This window comes from Etheostoma spectabile, unplaced genomic scaffold (genome assembly GCF_008692095.1).
Source record: "Etheostoma spectabile isolate EspeVRDwgs_2016 unplaced genomic scaffold, UIUC_Espe_1.0 scaffold352, whole genome shotgun sequence".
Taxonomy (NCBI): domain Eukaryota; kingdom Metazoa; phylum Chordata; class Actinopteri; order Perciformes; family Percidae; genus Etheostoma; species Etheostoma spectabile.
In genome coordinates, this window is record NW_022605591.1 from 92587 (window position 1) to 109067 (window position 16481).

General features: G+C 40.8%; 2 protein-coding genes across 3 annotated transcripts in view; one reads left to right on the plus strand and one right to left on the minus strand.

The window, feature by feature from the left end:
• LOC116686360 (calpain-5) overlaps positions 1 to 9487 on the minus strand; it is a 22064-nt gene extending 12577 nt beyond the window's left edge. The window contains exons 1-3 of one of the 2 annotated variants that reach the window (XM_032511355.1): positions 9258 to 9486; positions 8588 to 8828; positions 7118 to 7297 (exon numbers count right to left, since the gene is read on the minus strand). In XM_032511355.1, coding sequence (XP_032367246.1) covers positions 7118 to 7282 — 165 coding nt within the window. In that variant the 5' untranslated portion in view covers positions 7283 to 7297; positions 8588 to 8828; positions 9258 to 9486. Of the gene's footprint in view, positions 1 to 7117; positions 7298 to 8587; positions 8829 to 9257 lie in introns of both variants that reach the window. The other variant, XM_032511354.1, reaches the window with a different exon arrangement.
• Positions 9488 to 15943: 6456 nt separating this feature from the next.
• cnpy4 (canopy FGF signaling regulator 4) overlaps positions 15944 to 16481 on the plus strand; it is a 2188-nt gene continuing 1650 nt past the window's right edge. Inside the window, exons 1-2 of the mRNA XM_032511347.1 lie at positions 15944 to 16144; positions 16295 to 16421. Coding sequence (XP_032367238.1) covers positions 16060 to 16144; positions 16295 to 16421 — 212 coding nt within the window. The 5' untranslated portion in view covers positions 15944 to 16059. The remainder of the gene's footprint in view (positions 16145 to 16294; positions 16422 to 16481) is intronic.

Here is a 16481-nt window from a genome sequence, read left to right on the forward strand (position 1 = left end):
CAATAACTTCTTCTGTGTTCTTTGCCGTGGCGGCCGCGATAACAGAGTTACCCGCGGAAACACTGGTGCAAATACAGGTAATTGCCCCTCATACTTAACAATATAGCCTACAGCTGTGTTAATAACAATTAAAACTGTAGACATGTCAGAATCGTGGACCAGCGGCCGCTGTGTGGCCGGGCGCGGAGAGATTCAACACAGGCACGGCTTTACAGAAGAAATCGGTCATGTAACGCAAAATTAAACCATATCGATATAACAGCAGTGACGTGCAGTCAGGGTAGGCAGGGTAGGCAGTGCCTACCTTGCCAAAATTCAAGCATGAAAATGTTTATTAAATAAATGTATTATAAACTTGCATTTGTATTTTTACTGTTTATTTGGGTTTATGTGGTGTTGTTCCAATAATTAGACGGTAAATGTAAATGTAAATGTGCTGTATTATATAGCGCTTTTCCAGTCTTAACAACTGCTCAAAGCGCTTTACATCTACAGGGAACATTCACCATTCACACACATCATACACTGTGGCGGGGCTGCCGTACAGTGCCACTGCTCATCAGAGTAAACATTCAACACATTCACACTCCGATGCGCAGCACCGGGGGCAACTCGGGGTTCAGTGTCTTGCCCAAGGAACTTCGACAATGACTGCAGGGGTGGGGATCAAACCACAACCTTCCGATTGGCAGGCAAACGCTCTACCACTGAACCACAGCCGTACTATGACAAATGTAGCAGTTACGCATAATCAAATAGAAAAAAAGGCAGAATAAGCAGTGCCTTATGTCCATTCAAGCGATTAGCCAATGTGCGCAGCGCACTTCGATCCTGTATCTTTAACATGTACGTCAAAGGCACAACTCTGCCGTGCCTTTGTACGTAAATGTGTTATGCCAGTAATCGTCTCCGTTAGATATCAAACATGAACCAATTAAAATCGAGATATTACTGTCCCTTTGCGTAGCTGACGTCATTACACCAGCTACGTTGTAAGCGCAATCCCCGCGAAATTCAAAGTCAGAATGACAGCAGCGGAGTCCACCGATATCACAGCGGTGAGGAATTTCTCTAAACTCGAACTTAGTTCAAAAAAAGAACTAATAGCAAGATGGAGGTCTACGCCAGCCTTAGATGGACTACTGCAGCAAAAGGGACAAATACTCGTCGCATCGTTTCAAACTGACTGGTACGGAAGAAGAGATGTGGCTATGTGGCTATGCTAACAGTGAGCGGCTGGACCTCTACGGGGTCCTGGATCTGAACAACCTGCCCGCAGCTTTAACCAAGCAGGAGAAGCCGTCAGCTCATATAATACCGGCAACTACAGCTTCGCACATTGTCCACCCTGAAACGGACAAAACATCCTGTGCGGAAACGGACCGGGCCAGCACGGCTTTCAGCCCTCGCCATTCGTTATTGAGATCAGGACTATGCGAACTGAAGGCCCGTAAAGACGAGTTACAACGCGTGATCGACGCCTTCACGAAGCGTCGGATGGATTTTATGTACAAATTAGAATGGTGAGTCAGAAACTATTTTGGGTTTAGTGTGATTGAACTAATGCTGCTAGCCATCTGCCTTCAATTCAGTTAAGCAGTGTGTGTTTTCATTGTTGCTGACTGGGACTGACAAACATAATTGGCCGCTGTGCAATAATTAGAACAAAGATGGAGAGAGAGAGAGAGAGAGAAAAACTGTCACCCAGAGTATTTGTCTGAAATCTTAACTTTGCGGGAACACACTGTCATTGCGATCTCAAATCAGCTGGTTTTAGAAGTCTAAGGTCCAGGTATAAACGGTGGGGGGATCAGGCTTTGCGGGTGGTCCCCCGAGACTCTGGAACAAGTTACCCCCGATATTGGCACGTGTACAGATGTGGCTCTTTTTAGGTCCAAACTCAAGCATATCTGTTGAATCAGGCTTTTAATCCGTAGCTGTGGTGGGACAGTTTCATTCTTTTGTTCTTTGAGACCTTTTGATTTCTGTTGATGTCACTCTTTTGGATGATGTTATACTCATTCTGTTAAGCATCGTAGCCTGCTGGTTGCTGTAAAGTGTATATAATTATTAGATTGATTTGATTGATAGATTAATTTGAAATGTCTTGCTATCGACCGCGCGTGTGTGCCGCGGTTGTGAGTAACGTTTTGATTATTAGCCTAAACAATAAATTAGGTAATCTGGCTTTCATAACTCAGTGCCTACCCTCTTACTGACATCACCGCACGTCACTGTATAACAGACGCTACTAGCACAGACTAGCACAGCTCACTGCTGTTGTCTGAAAAACAACAGATGTGACAAAGTGTTGCGTTTACTGGTAAACTGGTAAAACTTAAGACCGACGTATAACCAACTGCTATCTGTTGAGTTTCTCTCTCTTCCTCTGTGACTGTCTACATCTAGAAACTAAGATGCACGGGGTTCAGGGAATGAGCAGGGAATGGATCATGAGCAGACGGGTTTACGGAGCGGGAGATTGGCTTTGCAAAAAAAAACGGAGCGTTCTATGAAATGACGCTTTAAAAAAAATAATTGCTCGTGGAAAGTCAAAATCGTGATCGTGATTAAAATTCGATTAATTGTGCTGCCCTAGATCATACGCTATGATTTTACAATAGCATTTTCAATCAAGTGTCCGTATAAACATGGGCGTGGGTAGCTCTGCTATTGCTGTTTGTGTGGTAATAAAATAAATAAATAACATTGTAAAGGCTACCATACACAATGCATAGGAATCATATATGCTAGTAAATAATAACACTAAACCCACTATTAATCACATTATCTTAATGAGCAAGGACGTTCATCAATCGCCATTATATCGAATCAACAGCCAGGTGTAACCTAACAGGTGAAGAACACAAACAAGCTAACTTTTAAATGTGCCAGAACTATAGACCAATACAACAACAGGCTTAAATGAACTGACAACATTAGTTATAGGACTTACAGTTCTCAAAGACGCACATGATCTCAACTGGTTATCCTCCGGACAGCTAGTTTCTCTTTCCTCTCTCTCACTTTTTTCTCCGTGTGCCGTGCGCGCCCGTGTCCGCGCTATTCTCCAACATGCACTCACAATCACACCTGATAGACGACCAAAACTTAAGTAACGAGCCAATTTTGTAAAATGTAAAGAGTAGAAAGTACCGATATTCGTGTTAAAATGTATGGAGTAAAAGTAAAAAGTCGCCCAAAAAATAAATAGTAAAGTAAAAATATCTGAAAAATCGACTTGAGTACAGTAACGAAGTATTTGTACTTCGTTACTTGAAACTGATGCCTGTCGCTGCTTAAAACAATGCTAATGAGAGAAGGGAGAGCTAACTAAAATGGGACAAAGTTAATGGTTGGAAAACCAAAAAGAGGAGCTAAAAGAAGTTAAAGTGCTCTGTAGATCAGAGGGAAAACTGCAGAGTCATACAGACATAATTCTCTGTGGATGTGTCACTACGAGCAACCCCTTTGACATTACACACAGTCATTTGATCGCTCACATTTGCACACACATTTGCACACATACTGTAACTCATTATCTCACACACACACCATATAAGTTTGTGTGTGTGTGTGTGTGTGTGTGTGTGTGTGTGTGTGTGTGTGTGTGTGTGTGTGTGTGCATGCATGCATGTGTGCGTGCGTGTGAGCAGAAGGAGGCGACAGATATCACCCTATCATCTGACTCCCTGTTGATACATGCTTAAAATACCTGAGTGGAGCATTAGGAACACAATACCATTAACTCTTCCTCTCCTTCTCTGAATCAGCAAATTAATGGCCAGCAGGGTTTCACATTAAAGGAACATGCAAACTTATTGGGACTCTTGCTTATTCACCGTATCCACCTGAGTTAGATAAGTCCATAACCTTCTCATCTCTGTGCATGTCGTAACTTTATCTACAGGCCTTTTTCAGAAGCCGCAGTTGGCGCATGCAAATGTGACGTCAACAGAGCACCCTCACAGTGCTGATCCATTTTTGTGACACGACTGAAGCGTGGTGTTGCGACGTCATAGATCCATGGTTGATGCTCTACTCCCCTAAATTGCAGCTGATTGGACAAACATGTTACGTGGGTCTGTCGGCTTGAGAATTTCAAACCACTGTTATAGCGGCTTGGAGAGAATACAGTGTCATATTTTACAAAAATAGTTAACTGAAACGTGTTTCTGTAAACATTTTAAGCGAGAAATAGGCCATACAGTTGCTGAATATGTCTTATTTTCAGATCAAAAATGGTCTGTTTGAAAGACTTTCGTCTACATCTATTAGATAGTTGCGTTGCGTTCAATGGATTCATTTGCCAGCTTTTTGACGCGCAGCATTCTTTCAAATGCAGCGCCGCCTTCCCGGAATGCTTTACTTGCATGTTAAAGTTGCTTGATGTCACCCATAGCAATAGAGTGTGTCACTCCCCGTAAGTCAAATGCAGATTTGAGTTGTGCATGAGTCACTTTGCGTTGAGTGCAGATGTGAGTTGTGCATGCGTCACTTTGCGACAAGTAGCGTACAAGATACTAACGAGAGACTTCTGTAATATCAATACAGTAAAATTTGACCTACTTGACGAAGTTTAATCACTGCTGGCTACAAGTTAGCAAACAAACACAACTTCTTTCTGCTTCTGGCGAGAGCAGACGTGTTTTTCCTCCTCTCCCCTCTTATCTTATCTTGGCTCCTTCCCAGTCTGTCTACCCTGTCTTGTGGAACTTTTTCTCTTTTCTCTTTGTCCCCTGCCTGCTGTTTTCCTGGAACATTCAAAATGGAATTGATTAACTGGTCACTCAGCGCTATTGACAAGATTTTTTCACCCAAACATGCTTCTCCGGGGGAGCCGCAATGTCCAAGTGGTACGTTCCCTGCAGGCTATGCTCGCGATTCCTGGGCGAATTGGCAAGCGGTCTGCCTGGACGTTCTCACTGTGGAAGACGTTGAAGACATCTGGATAATTGGAATTCTGTTGGTGGGGCTCCTGGTCATCGGCCTTGGGGTCTCGCTGACCTATTGGAAAATTGGTAAGACAGCCGCCAGCAAATTTACCCACAAGCTGTCTGGGGAACTTAAAGAGTGCCTACATGGAGTGATTGAGAGGATGAAGGTTTTACATCTGAGGGCTGACCAGTCCAGTGAACTGTCTCGCAACATCTCAGACCGGACCGTGGAAGAGCAGAAGGGGATTGATAATATCAGGGCCCAGTCGGTGGAGTTGCTTCGTGTAACCACCGGTCTGGCAGAAAAGGTGGATGGACTGCAAAAATCACTACGTGATCTGGATGCTCGCATGTTGCTGAGGTCGGTAACAATTGAGTGATGGACATTGATTCGAACAAATTCCACCGAGTCAACCTAAATTGGACTGCAACTGATCAACTACCCACATACACATACTGTAACTCATTATCTCACACACACACCATACAATCCCCCCCCCATCCCGCCCCGTATCCGTCTGTCTGCCTCAATTTCGTGTTTCTCGCACCCTCTCTATACCACCTCAAAAAATTCCTTCATGTGTCCACATGAACTGTGTGTTGTGTTGTGCATTACGTTGTGATGTTTTGTATTGTACCATGTTGCTGTCTGCATAAATCCTTTTCAGGGAGTGCATGTGGCGGCGCTTGTATTAGCAGCGGCCCGGAGGCATGCTCCAAACGGTATTTTGTTGCCTTGTACCTGTACATGTATAATGACAATAAAGTTATCTATCTATCTAGGTTGTCAGTTGAATGGCGTTTTGAGCTAGCGTTAGCAATAAAACAATCATAGATAGCTAAAACGTTTTTGAAATGATTCCCATCTTCTGTTATTGTTTGTAATGAGAAAAGTTTAAGTTTCAGCTGTCATTGTGTTCATGCAAATTTCAATCTACACATTTGTGAATATGTTCTCTGTGACTTTACATTCAGAATACAGGTGTGTGAATATTTTCTTCAAGCGCAAATTTCAATTTACAAGTTCTGATTTTTTTTTACAAGCTCTGGTGTTTTTTTCTATGTGTGACTTCAAATTCAGATCACAAATGTGGATATTTTTTGCAGTGCAAAAAGTGCAAATTTTAACATACATATTAACATTTTTGGTTTTGCAAGTTCTCACATTGTATTCTACAAGCTCTCACCTTTTGCACCATATTTACCTTCATAAAAGGCTTTGCTATTTCTACGGTCTAGAAGAAGAAAAAGGTAAACAACGGCAGAACTGGCAACAGCAGTATAAGTATAAATGCACATTTTTCTTACCTGCAAAGAAAGTAACATTATTTATAACTTTATCTATTGGTTAATCCATCCATCAATTTTCTGCCACTTACTGTAACTAGGTCCACTTCAAGATAATTGATTAATTTACTAGAAACAGCCGGGAATACAAAAATATGGTTTAATGTTAATATTTCATGTACTCAATTTCTAATTGTAGGCTTTGTTGTCCCCCTGTTCTTTGACTGTAGAAAGGTATTAAATTTCATTTTAAAATGGATTAAAAAGCTATTAAAAAGTCTTCTTTAACTTGGTGAACAATGCCTAAGATTTATTTAGTTTTCTATTTAAATTAAATTTGTATTCTTGGCTGTATAATAAAATGATCCACCTCATAACAAGAAACTGCTTTATTATATATTTGTTTTGGCCACTGAGACTAGACAATAAATAATTTAACCTTGACATTACCATATCCTTGCCACAATTAAAGGTCGGCTGGCTTGCACAATAAACACCTATACTTATACACAGCTACACCATTCTAAAAACACCTGGGCTATTTAAATTGGCTGCTGCTTTTTCAGAACTCAACTGCATAAACATACACCAATGAAGCAGTCCATAGGCAGCACGCCCCACGTGCTCCCTGAGGGATGAAGTTTCACTGCCTGACGCCTCTCCTATAATAGAAAGTGCTTTAATTAACCCTAATCTGATTGAAATGTAACATGCTGATCCAGCCACTCAATTTAGATGTGGGAGGAGAGGAGATACATCTGTAAAATAACTCATTGTTGTTGTTTCAACTGGTTTAAAAAAAAAACAATTCATGATTGTTTTCACACATCGGCATTTAATATACTTTCAGGAAAATGAAAGATTCAGTGCTTCTCCCTGCAAGTCACACTCACCCCTGGCCTCTTCCACGTCAGTCCCGGCGGGGGCTTCCTCTTGTAGAAGAGGGATTGGGCGGTGGCGGGAAACAGCGAATCCTTAAAGAGTGCCCCTCGGCGCATGCAGGCTCGCCTCAGCTTGTGAAAGCTTTGACCCTGGAAATTATTTACTCGTTTGGGCATTGTGGAGAGGAGAGGCTTTAGGAAAAGTGGAAAGAATAAGAGAAATGGAACAGATGAATAGTTCATATGGAAATGGCCATGAAGCAGTGTAGGATTACACTGTTAGCATATTAAGAGGACTGTAGTTATGGGTCAAAGCCTTAACTATAAATTTTTTTCAATTTCCAATCAAAAACATCAATGTCCCAAAGTCAAAGACAGTTGTGCAGTTAGACACAAAGGCAACTATTGTACTATGGCAAAACTTCCGTTGTTTAAATATATAACCAGTGAGAGTGCCCATGGTCAAAATTTAAACACTGAATATCTTGGTTTACATAGTTAATCACAAGACATACAGCATACTAACTATATGCTAATGTGTGCTATGTTTTAAGACTGAGTAATAATAATCAGTACCATAAAGATAAATATACAGGCTACATTGATTAATATTAAACACAGAAGTAATAAATCTATGATGTGACATCCTGCACACAAATAACATTTTAAATTAACTTAGACTACATTTATTAAACACCATGGTGAACATCTAAAGAATTGTATAGCTCCAGGCAGAGGTAGGGAGGGTCCTGCGGGGTCATTGAGTGTGTTTGTGCGTGTGTGTGTGTGTGTGTGGGGGGGTTTGGGGGATAGAGTGAGGAGGGCATTAAGGTAATGGTACCGTTTTAGTCATCAGTGATATGAACTGCTTGGGTCCCTGAGTCAGCAGCGCATGTGTGCGTCAGCAAGAGTATGCCAGGTGTGTGTGTGTGTGTGTGTGTGTGTGTGTGTGTATATGTGTGTGTTTATATATGTGTGTGTGTGTGTGTGTGTGTGTGTGTGTTTCAACTCAAAGCGGTAAAACTGAAATTAAACTTTGCAGGTGCTGTTTGCAGATACTAATGTATTAATGTCAGCAATTATCAGTGAGATATTGTTTTTCTTGTATGAGATTTATGCAGAGACACATCAACACAAGAAAAACATATGAAGGTAACGCACCTTCACAATCCATGAATAATGAACGCATAACAAATTAATGGCTTATCATGTTTTAATGAATGCAGCAACCAAATGTACAATATCATGAATTACTTTGGCTCAATAATTTCTTTAGTTTGTTTGTACTTTTACTGCTGCTCTGTATTCATTTTTAATGTATAGTATGTGTTTTATTTCATTTATTGTTTGACGTTTTGATTTGTCTGTTTTTGCTATGAGGAACGGCAAATTTCCCATAGATTGTTATATGGCACTAGTGATCCATTATTGAGCTGTATACCCCTTTTAGTTTACCTGAAAGTAAACTAGAAGTTTACTTACTATTCCTTAAGCTCAGGCAGAGGATCCTGGACCATGTCCTCCTTTGGTCATTTGGGAAATATTTCAAAGGCAATCACTTGTGCTTTGAGGCAACAATTAGCCAGCATTTGTCATCTCTTTCCTCTTGGGATTCTTTGTCCCAGAGTCAGCTGTTAAATGCTGACTAACACTTTCTTCCTCTGTGTTTGACTCATCTCCTCCAGGTGCCACTAATTCAGAGTCATCTTAGAGATTTGTTTCACTGGAACAGGATGGGGGGAAAAAATCAGAAAAATGTAAGTGAATAAAATGCAAAAGGGGATCTGCAAATACTGCAAGGTAAAAGAACAGTTTGATATGTGCTCTGCAAGTTCCTTGACACCATCTCTTATGAATGTGTGTGTGTGTGTGTGTGTGCATACACCCGTTACAAACACCGCAGGGAGATAGTGTCTGTGTAACTGTATCTCCCTTCAAACAGACAACAAAACACCTTGCTGAGTAACATTACACACAAATATTTCTATCGAAGCTTCACACTGGTAAAATACTATAGTTACTGTAGTTACTTTTGACTTTCAGACACTTGGGATGAATACCTTCTCCTCTGTGTGCAAACTGTTCTGCAGCGGGAGAACATAAACAAATGTGTTTTTTAGGAGAGTTATGTGTGCATATGTGTGTCACTCACTTCTGGTTGGTAACTGAGCATGTCTTCTTGTCCATTGTATCCCACCGCTTTTCTTTTCTGTCATCATATTAACATGGTACACGGTTCCCTTTCTTCTTGTTTTTTTGATCATATGTTTTCAGTCTCTTCTACTCTTCACTCCGCTCAGTTCTATCTTCTCCTGCACAGAGTCCTGGGATATCTGTTGCTGTCCAGTGCGTTGCCCCTGACACCTGAGAAACCAAGAGGCAAGCGCCTTCTATTTTAACTACTTCACTGCCAAATATCAAGCTAATATTCCTGCTCAGATTTTTTGTGCAAGAAAATTTCTACAACACTTTCTTATTTTCATGGATTTGTTGGTGAGACATTGGTCTTGATTATTGGATTGATTAGGTCTTGACTTTAACTTCAATACAAGTGGGTTTCACACAAAAGCACTGCACTTGCATAAGGACACAGTGTTTTCTCTGTACTTTATACAAATGTGAAATTCATAAATTTAACCAAATCAGCTGAATTTCAGGTGAATGCATTTTCCATGAAATGAAGAGAAATAAGCAATTTTATTTTTATTTATTTTTTGTTTTATTTAATCAATTATTAGATATTATTTGTGGAAAGAAACCGGAGCAACCCGGAGTAAACCTAAATGTACCACCACAGTAGACAAGTCACTGTTCATTACTGAGATGGCACTGAGAGCTGAGTTCTGCCCCCCACCAAGATAACCTCCTACCCCATCGGTCTTTGTCCCTCTGTCATAAAGGGTAGACAACAGTGGAGGAGATGGTAAACCTGGATGTGACGACAGTCCTGTCTGTGAGCTATATGCTGAACATCCTTCCCTTTTTTTTAAATCAGGTAATATTCACTGAATGTGGGAGAAACACTTGGAGCACCCAGAGAAAACCCTATCAAAGTAGAAATATCACACTTCACTTACATAACAGCAACCGTATTTCTACTGCTTCAGATATTGGAGATGGCTTTACCCTTAGATGAAAAAAACCTGCGGATGGTGCAACTCTTTGTTGATGGTGTCATAAGGTGATCTTTGAAAAAGGAAACAATACCTTTTTCCAGTACTGGATCCTATAAAAGCAAGCCAATTAGCATTGTTTTGGCACAGCCCCACCTCTTACACAAGTCCTGGAAAATGGCCTTGTCAAGGTTTTGAAAGTTTTTTTGGGTGCTATCACATTCTACATCCTTGACCATGGCCCATGTTTTTTCAAACAGACAATTCACCATGTCGTCTGGGTTTCCAATGACCCAGTTCACTTTTGCTTTCTTAAATATCCGCGAAACCAGCTTATCCAGTATTAAGTTGACGGAAAATCTTTTCCTGATTTCCTGTGCTGTCCTATCCTGTGCATGCTCCGCACATGTCTCCTTACATATTGAGCCTGACGCTGCAACAGTTGCCACAGGCTCCTCGATGCCAAGGCCCTCTGCTACATGTTTTGGTGCAGGTGACTCAGCATCCAATATAGCATCTTTCACCCTTTTACTGTGTCTGCTGAACTGAGTGTTCATCCACCACCCCATCAGTCCCATGTAATTCCACACTTTCTTCTGTATTTCAGCATAAATGTTAACAAGTGACTGAGGGGCAGTCACTTTACTGCAAAGTGAATTCTTTCTCATTAGTGGGCGGCTGTGGCTCAGTGGTATAGCGGTTGCCTGCCAATCGGAAGGTTGGTGGTTCGATCCCCGCCCCTGCAGTCATTGTCGAAGTGTCCTTGGGCAAGACACTGAACCCCGAGTTGCCCCCGGTGCTGCGCATCGGAGTGTGAATGCGTATGAATGTTTATCTGATGAGCAGGTGGCACCTTGTACGGCAGCCCCGGCCACAGTGTATGAATGTGTGTGAATGGTGAATGTATCCTGTAGATGTAAAAGCGCTTTGAGCAGTTGTTAAGACTGGAAAAGCGCTATATAAATACAGCACATTTACATTTAGTTTTGGCATAATCTCGAGCCCATCTGTGATGTCCCTGAAGATGAGATCAATAACTTGCTGTGTGAATTTGTGGCATTTACCGGCGCAAATGTCCTTGAACATTGTAATTGCATCTACAATACAGTTTGGGCATTGGAGTGTGAATGTGTATGAATGTTTATCTGATGAGCTGGTGGCACCTTGTACGGCAGCCCCGGCCACAGTGTCTGAATGTGTGTGAATGGTGAATGTTTCCTGTAGATGTAAAAGCGCTTTGAGCAGTTGTTAAGACTGGAAAAGCGCTATATAAATACAGCACATTTACATTTACATTTGGAATCAAGTGTCTGATTGCCTTGTGGAATTTGATCCTCAGATTCTCCAACATACAATGGAACCATGCTTTGGCCAAGCAAGTGGTAAAAAAGGTCTTGATCCGGTTCCTTATTTCTTTTAATGACAGTTTGCGCTTCTGTTTGGATATTCAACTTTCATCATCTGTCCTGTCCATTTCAGCAATTATCCTAGCAATGTCTGCTGCAACAACTTCAATCTCCTCCGAGCATTCATGTTTCAGCAGCTCATACTTTGAGTATGGCACTTCATCCAAAAGAGATTCGATCATCTGAGTCACCTCCTTTTGAATAATTCTTTCAACAGATTCCATTATTGGAATCTCAAACACAGTGTCCTCTGACGAAACCTTTCCCTGGGTTATTGGCTCAATATCGTCTGGCTCCAGATCATCAGTGTGTGCCGGCTCCACATCTCCTTCCTGTGGATCTTTCAGATCATCAGTTCTTACCGGTTCCTGGGAGGGAGTCTGCCTTGTTCTCTGCCTTTGTTTTTTTTTAATAGGGCACAGAATTTTCATTTTATCTGTGAAAGCATTTACCATTTGTTTGACATGACTGGCAGCTTTCATTATTGGAATTGCAGAGTCCTCTAATGAGACCTTCTCCCTGGTTTTTGGCTCCACAGTGTCATCCGTCTCCATATTATTTCTCTCTAGTTCTTCCAGATCACCATTGTCTGTCGACTTCATATCTTCCATCCGTAGTTCTTCCTGATAACCAGTTTTGGCCTGCTCAATCTCTTCTATTGTTAGCTCATCCTGGGAGGGGGTCTGCATCGTTCTCTGCCTTTGATTTTGAGTTGGGCACATCACTTTCATCTTATAGGTGAAACCTTTTATCATTTTGCAGGCATGATCAACCATAAAATTAATTCTGCAAGAGGGAGTGATGCGCTGAGTTACTACAGGATCACCTGTGCGCACAGTAGTTGAAAGGGAAGCGTTGACATTTTCTGTAACCTCTATAACGAGCAAGCTTAACAAAGAGTCCGAGCTGGGACACTCGACTTGGTCCTCAGCATTCAAAGCACCGGCAAAACATTTAGAAAGTTTGTTGCCCAGACCGCACATAATCTGATCCTTAGACACCACTTCATTGTTACTCCCAACAGCCATTAACCAGACTTCTGACAGGGTTGAAATTATGTCCAAAAGCAGGTCAACCATCATAATTTTAGTGGAATTGTCAGGTGCGCATGTTTGTAACAATTCCAACTGCCCCACTGTCATCCTTGTAAAAAAGGGTTCGACCAGTGGGAGTAAAGTGTCTTCAGTAATCTCCAGCATGTCTTCTGTCTCAAACATTTCTGATTCACACATAACTGTCAACCGTGTTGGTTTGAGTTCCGTGACTTTCTTGAGTTCAGTATCCCAAGGACTTTTTCTTTTTTTTGCTGTGGCTTCAGAAGAGGTATTTCATAGCCCATTGATTTTTTTATACTTGTATTGTAAGTATAATGACTCGTCTTCAGCTCTACGGATAGAAACAGAATGAAATTGTATTTCTATGGTTCCACTATATAGATATAAAGACATGTTACAAAGGATCAAAAGCTTTTTTTAGAATCTGACATTATATCAACCTGGATCAAAAGATTTTTATAGAATCTGACATCATATCAACCTTGATCATAAGTTTTTGTAGAGTCTGACATCATATCAATCTGGATCAGAAGCTTTTTAGAATCTGACATCAGAGGTCAAAACTCCACCCACTCAACCAATGACTGCAGCTTTGGCAAAGGTTGCTAGGCAATGGTTGCTAAGCTGCATTCGGTTTCTCAACCGGCACACTAGGGCACACTCTTTAAACCAGCTCGTTGAAGCTAATAAACTAGTTATATCAGGGATTGTTGTTGTTTATTCCAGCCGCAAATGTTGACTAAAATAAGACGCCTGATTTTGATCCTTGTGTCAGAAGTCACAGTTTCAAATACAATTACTTTGAGAAGTTACATGTCAGGTTTTTTTCCTGTTGGAAACGCTTCCGAGTGGTTCTCAGCCGTGGTTACTGTGTGCTATGCCATAAGAAGACATTGAATGGACATGCTAATTTATTTGATGAGGTGAGAGAGCTATCTTATCTATTGAATTCTATATAAATATCTTTTGTATTTCAGCAATAAACTGAGTCTTCCATTCATGTAGGACCTCCACTGCATAGCCTAAAAAGATGTAGCCTAATCTCAAATCTTTTAATTTTAATAAACATCTTATAAATCACTCACTAAAGAACGTAACATAGAGGTGATTGAGCCTATGACCCACATGTGAAAGCTACTCACCTCTGACCACCTACTGCATTTGCATCATGATTTTATTATTCTATAATCTTTTTTAAATATATAGCATTTTTAAGCACAGCTTCTCATAACATTTTTCATTAATATTCATGAGTCAGTCAAGTTTGTCAGAAATTGTGAAGTAAGTTAGCCTAACTTACCGCTACCATGAGCATCCTTATAAGCACAGCAATAGGCCAATGGATAAAAAAAACAAAAACAGTATTTAGGCTATGGAAACTTAGCTGTGGACAGACACACACATAACCTACATACACACACGCACAAGTCTTTCGGAACTTACTTTTTTCTTATAAATTGCAAATAGCGTTTCTACGGTGGCCGACAGGGGCAAACGCCCTGCAACTTCAGAAAACACATGCACATAGACAAAACACAAGCATATTAAGAAAACAACTTCATTAATTTGGCAACACATGCGTAGCATTCAGAAAACGCACTGCATATTCACACAACACAAACAAATACACAAACGCTCTGCAAATACACACAACACAACCAACTACATAAATGCGCTGCAAATAAAAAACAGTGCAAAAAGAAAAGCACACAAACCACGAAAACAAATGCAAAAGAAACGCTGCATCAGATTCCACAACGGAAGTGCTCCAGGCCTCTAGAGGGAGCGCTAAGTGGAACAGCTGGATCTTCGACCCCACAGGGGAGAGAGAGAGAGAGCGCTCTGCCTTTTTATTAGAGTCTGGTATGGACCTGCAGCCTGGAGACATCTCGTCTCATGCCTCCCATCCATAGACTGTATATTAAATTGATATTATTTGTATGATATATAAATAATATACAGTCTATGCTCCCGTTTCATGTCTTCCTAACTGTTGCCGACTGGTCCGCTATGTCTTTGTAGGCTACTTTGGTGTTTTGGATGTTTTGGAACTAAACAGTACAACAATCCTGCTAATGAATACAACTTTTTTAGCAGATGTCTTACTTACAACATAATGGAGTTAGCACTTTTGTGTTTGTATGTTTGGGCGGGATTTGTTCAGTTTGATAAATCCCACAGTCTCTATGAAGCTATCTGAATGACTGGTTTACAAGGAGGGACTAGAAATCCTGTCCATTTTTTGTTTTTTTCAAGCGCAAATTGCTCCAGAATATGAATACAGATTGATTACTTATTTTATTACTTATTTTGTTGGTAACCGTTGTTGTATAATTACAATATGCCACGAGGAGGCCTACACTACGTGATGCCCCTTTCCGACGAACGTATTCCCTCTTATGAAAACTGGTTTAAACAAACGTCAATGTTAAATGCTAATGCAGTTTTAAATGTTTTATTACCACGAGTTTAAAGACATATCTCTGCTGATTGAGCATCACCTGTGACCTGAGACAGACCCACCACACGAGAGAAATCATGTCTTAAATATAGACTTAATATTTGCAGTAGTACACTGCTTCACACCATTCTGAGATTGAACCACAGACTGTATATTATTATTATTATTATTATTATTATTAATATTATTATTATTAATAGTATATTAATTAACAATTTACAATCTATGGATTGAACGCGTCCCGGCCACAGACCGGGTCCCGTCTCTCTCTCTCTCTCTCTCTCTCTCTCTCTCTCTCTCTCTCTCTCTCTCTCTCTCTCTCTCTCTCTCCCTTCTCTCAGTGGGGTCAAAGATCCAGCTGTTCCACTAGAGGCCCGGAGCACTTCCGTTGTGGAATCTGATGCAGCGGGGGGGTTTTTGCATTTGTTTTCGTGGTTTGAGTGCTTTCCTTTTTGCATCGTTTTTATTTGCAGCGCGTTTATGTATTTGGTTGTGTTGTGTGTATGTGCAACGCGTTTGCTGAATGCTGCGCATGTGTTGTCAAATTAATGAAGTTGTTTTTCTTTTTGCATCATTTTTTATATGCAGCGCGTTTATGTATTTGGTTGTGTTGTGTGTACATGCACTGAGTTTACTGAATGCTGCACATGTGTTGTCAAATTAATAAAGTTGTTTTCTTAATATGTGTGTTTTTTCTATGTGCATGTGTTTTCTGAAGTTGCAGGGCGTTTGCCCCTGTCGGCCACCGTAGTTTTCTTCTATAGACAATTTACCCTGAAATTCATCCACCACGCCTCTACTAGTCATGTCTGTTGAGATACACTACGCATGCGTAGTTTAAAGTTGCCGTCACAAAACGCAAAATGATGTGGCTGCTGAGATAGTTTTGTTTAGCCTGAAAGACAAACAAACTGTTGCAATGAAACTTATCATACTGGTTCTCTTTTGTGTCTGCTGCTCTGTAACATCAGAAGAAGACGAGAGACTGCCGAATAAATGCGAAGGTAGGACTTTGTAACTTGACGTTAATGACAGCGTTATGGGATTGGTCTACATAACGTCAGTTGTGTCCCCTCGAGTGTCTAACTAAACTCTTTGACATGTACATAAATATAAAATAGTTTGAATAAAGTTGTGTTTCTCCTGTCTGTCAGTGTGTAAGTTTTTGTCAGTAGAGCTGCAGGGCGCTCTGGAGAAAACTGGTCGCTCCAAAGAAGTCCTGGAGGTCGGAGAAGTGCTGGGCACAGGCAAGAGAAAACGAAAGATTAAATACAACACCTCGTACGTAGACTCTGGACCTTGGAGTCCAGAAATTATATGTAATTTGTGTGTGTGTGTGTG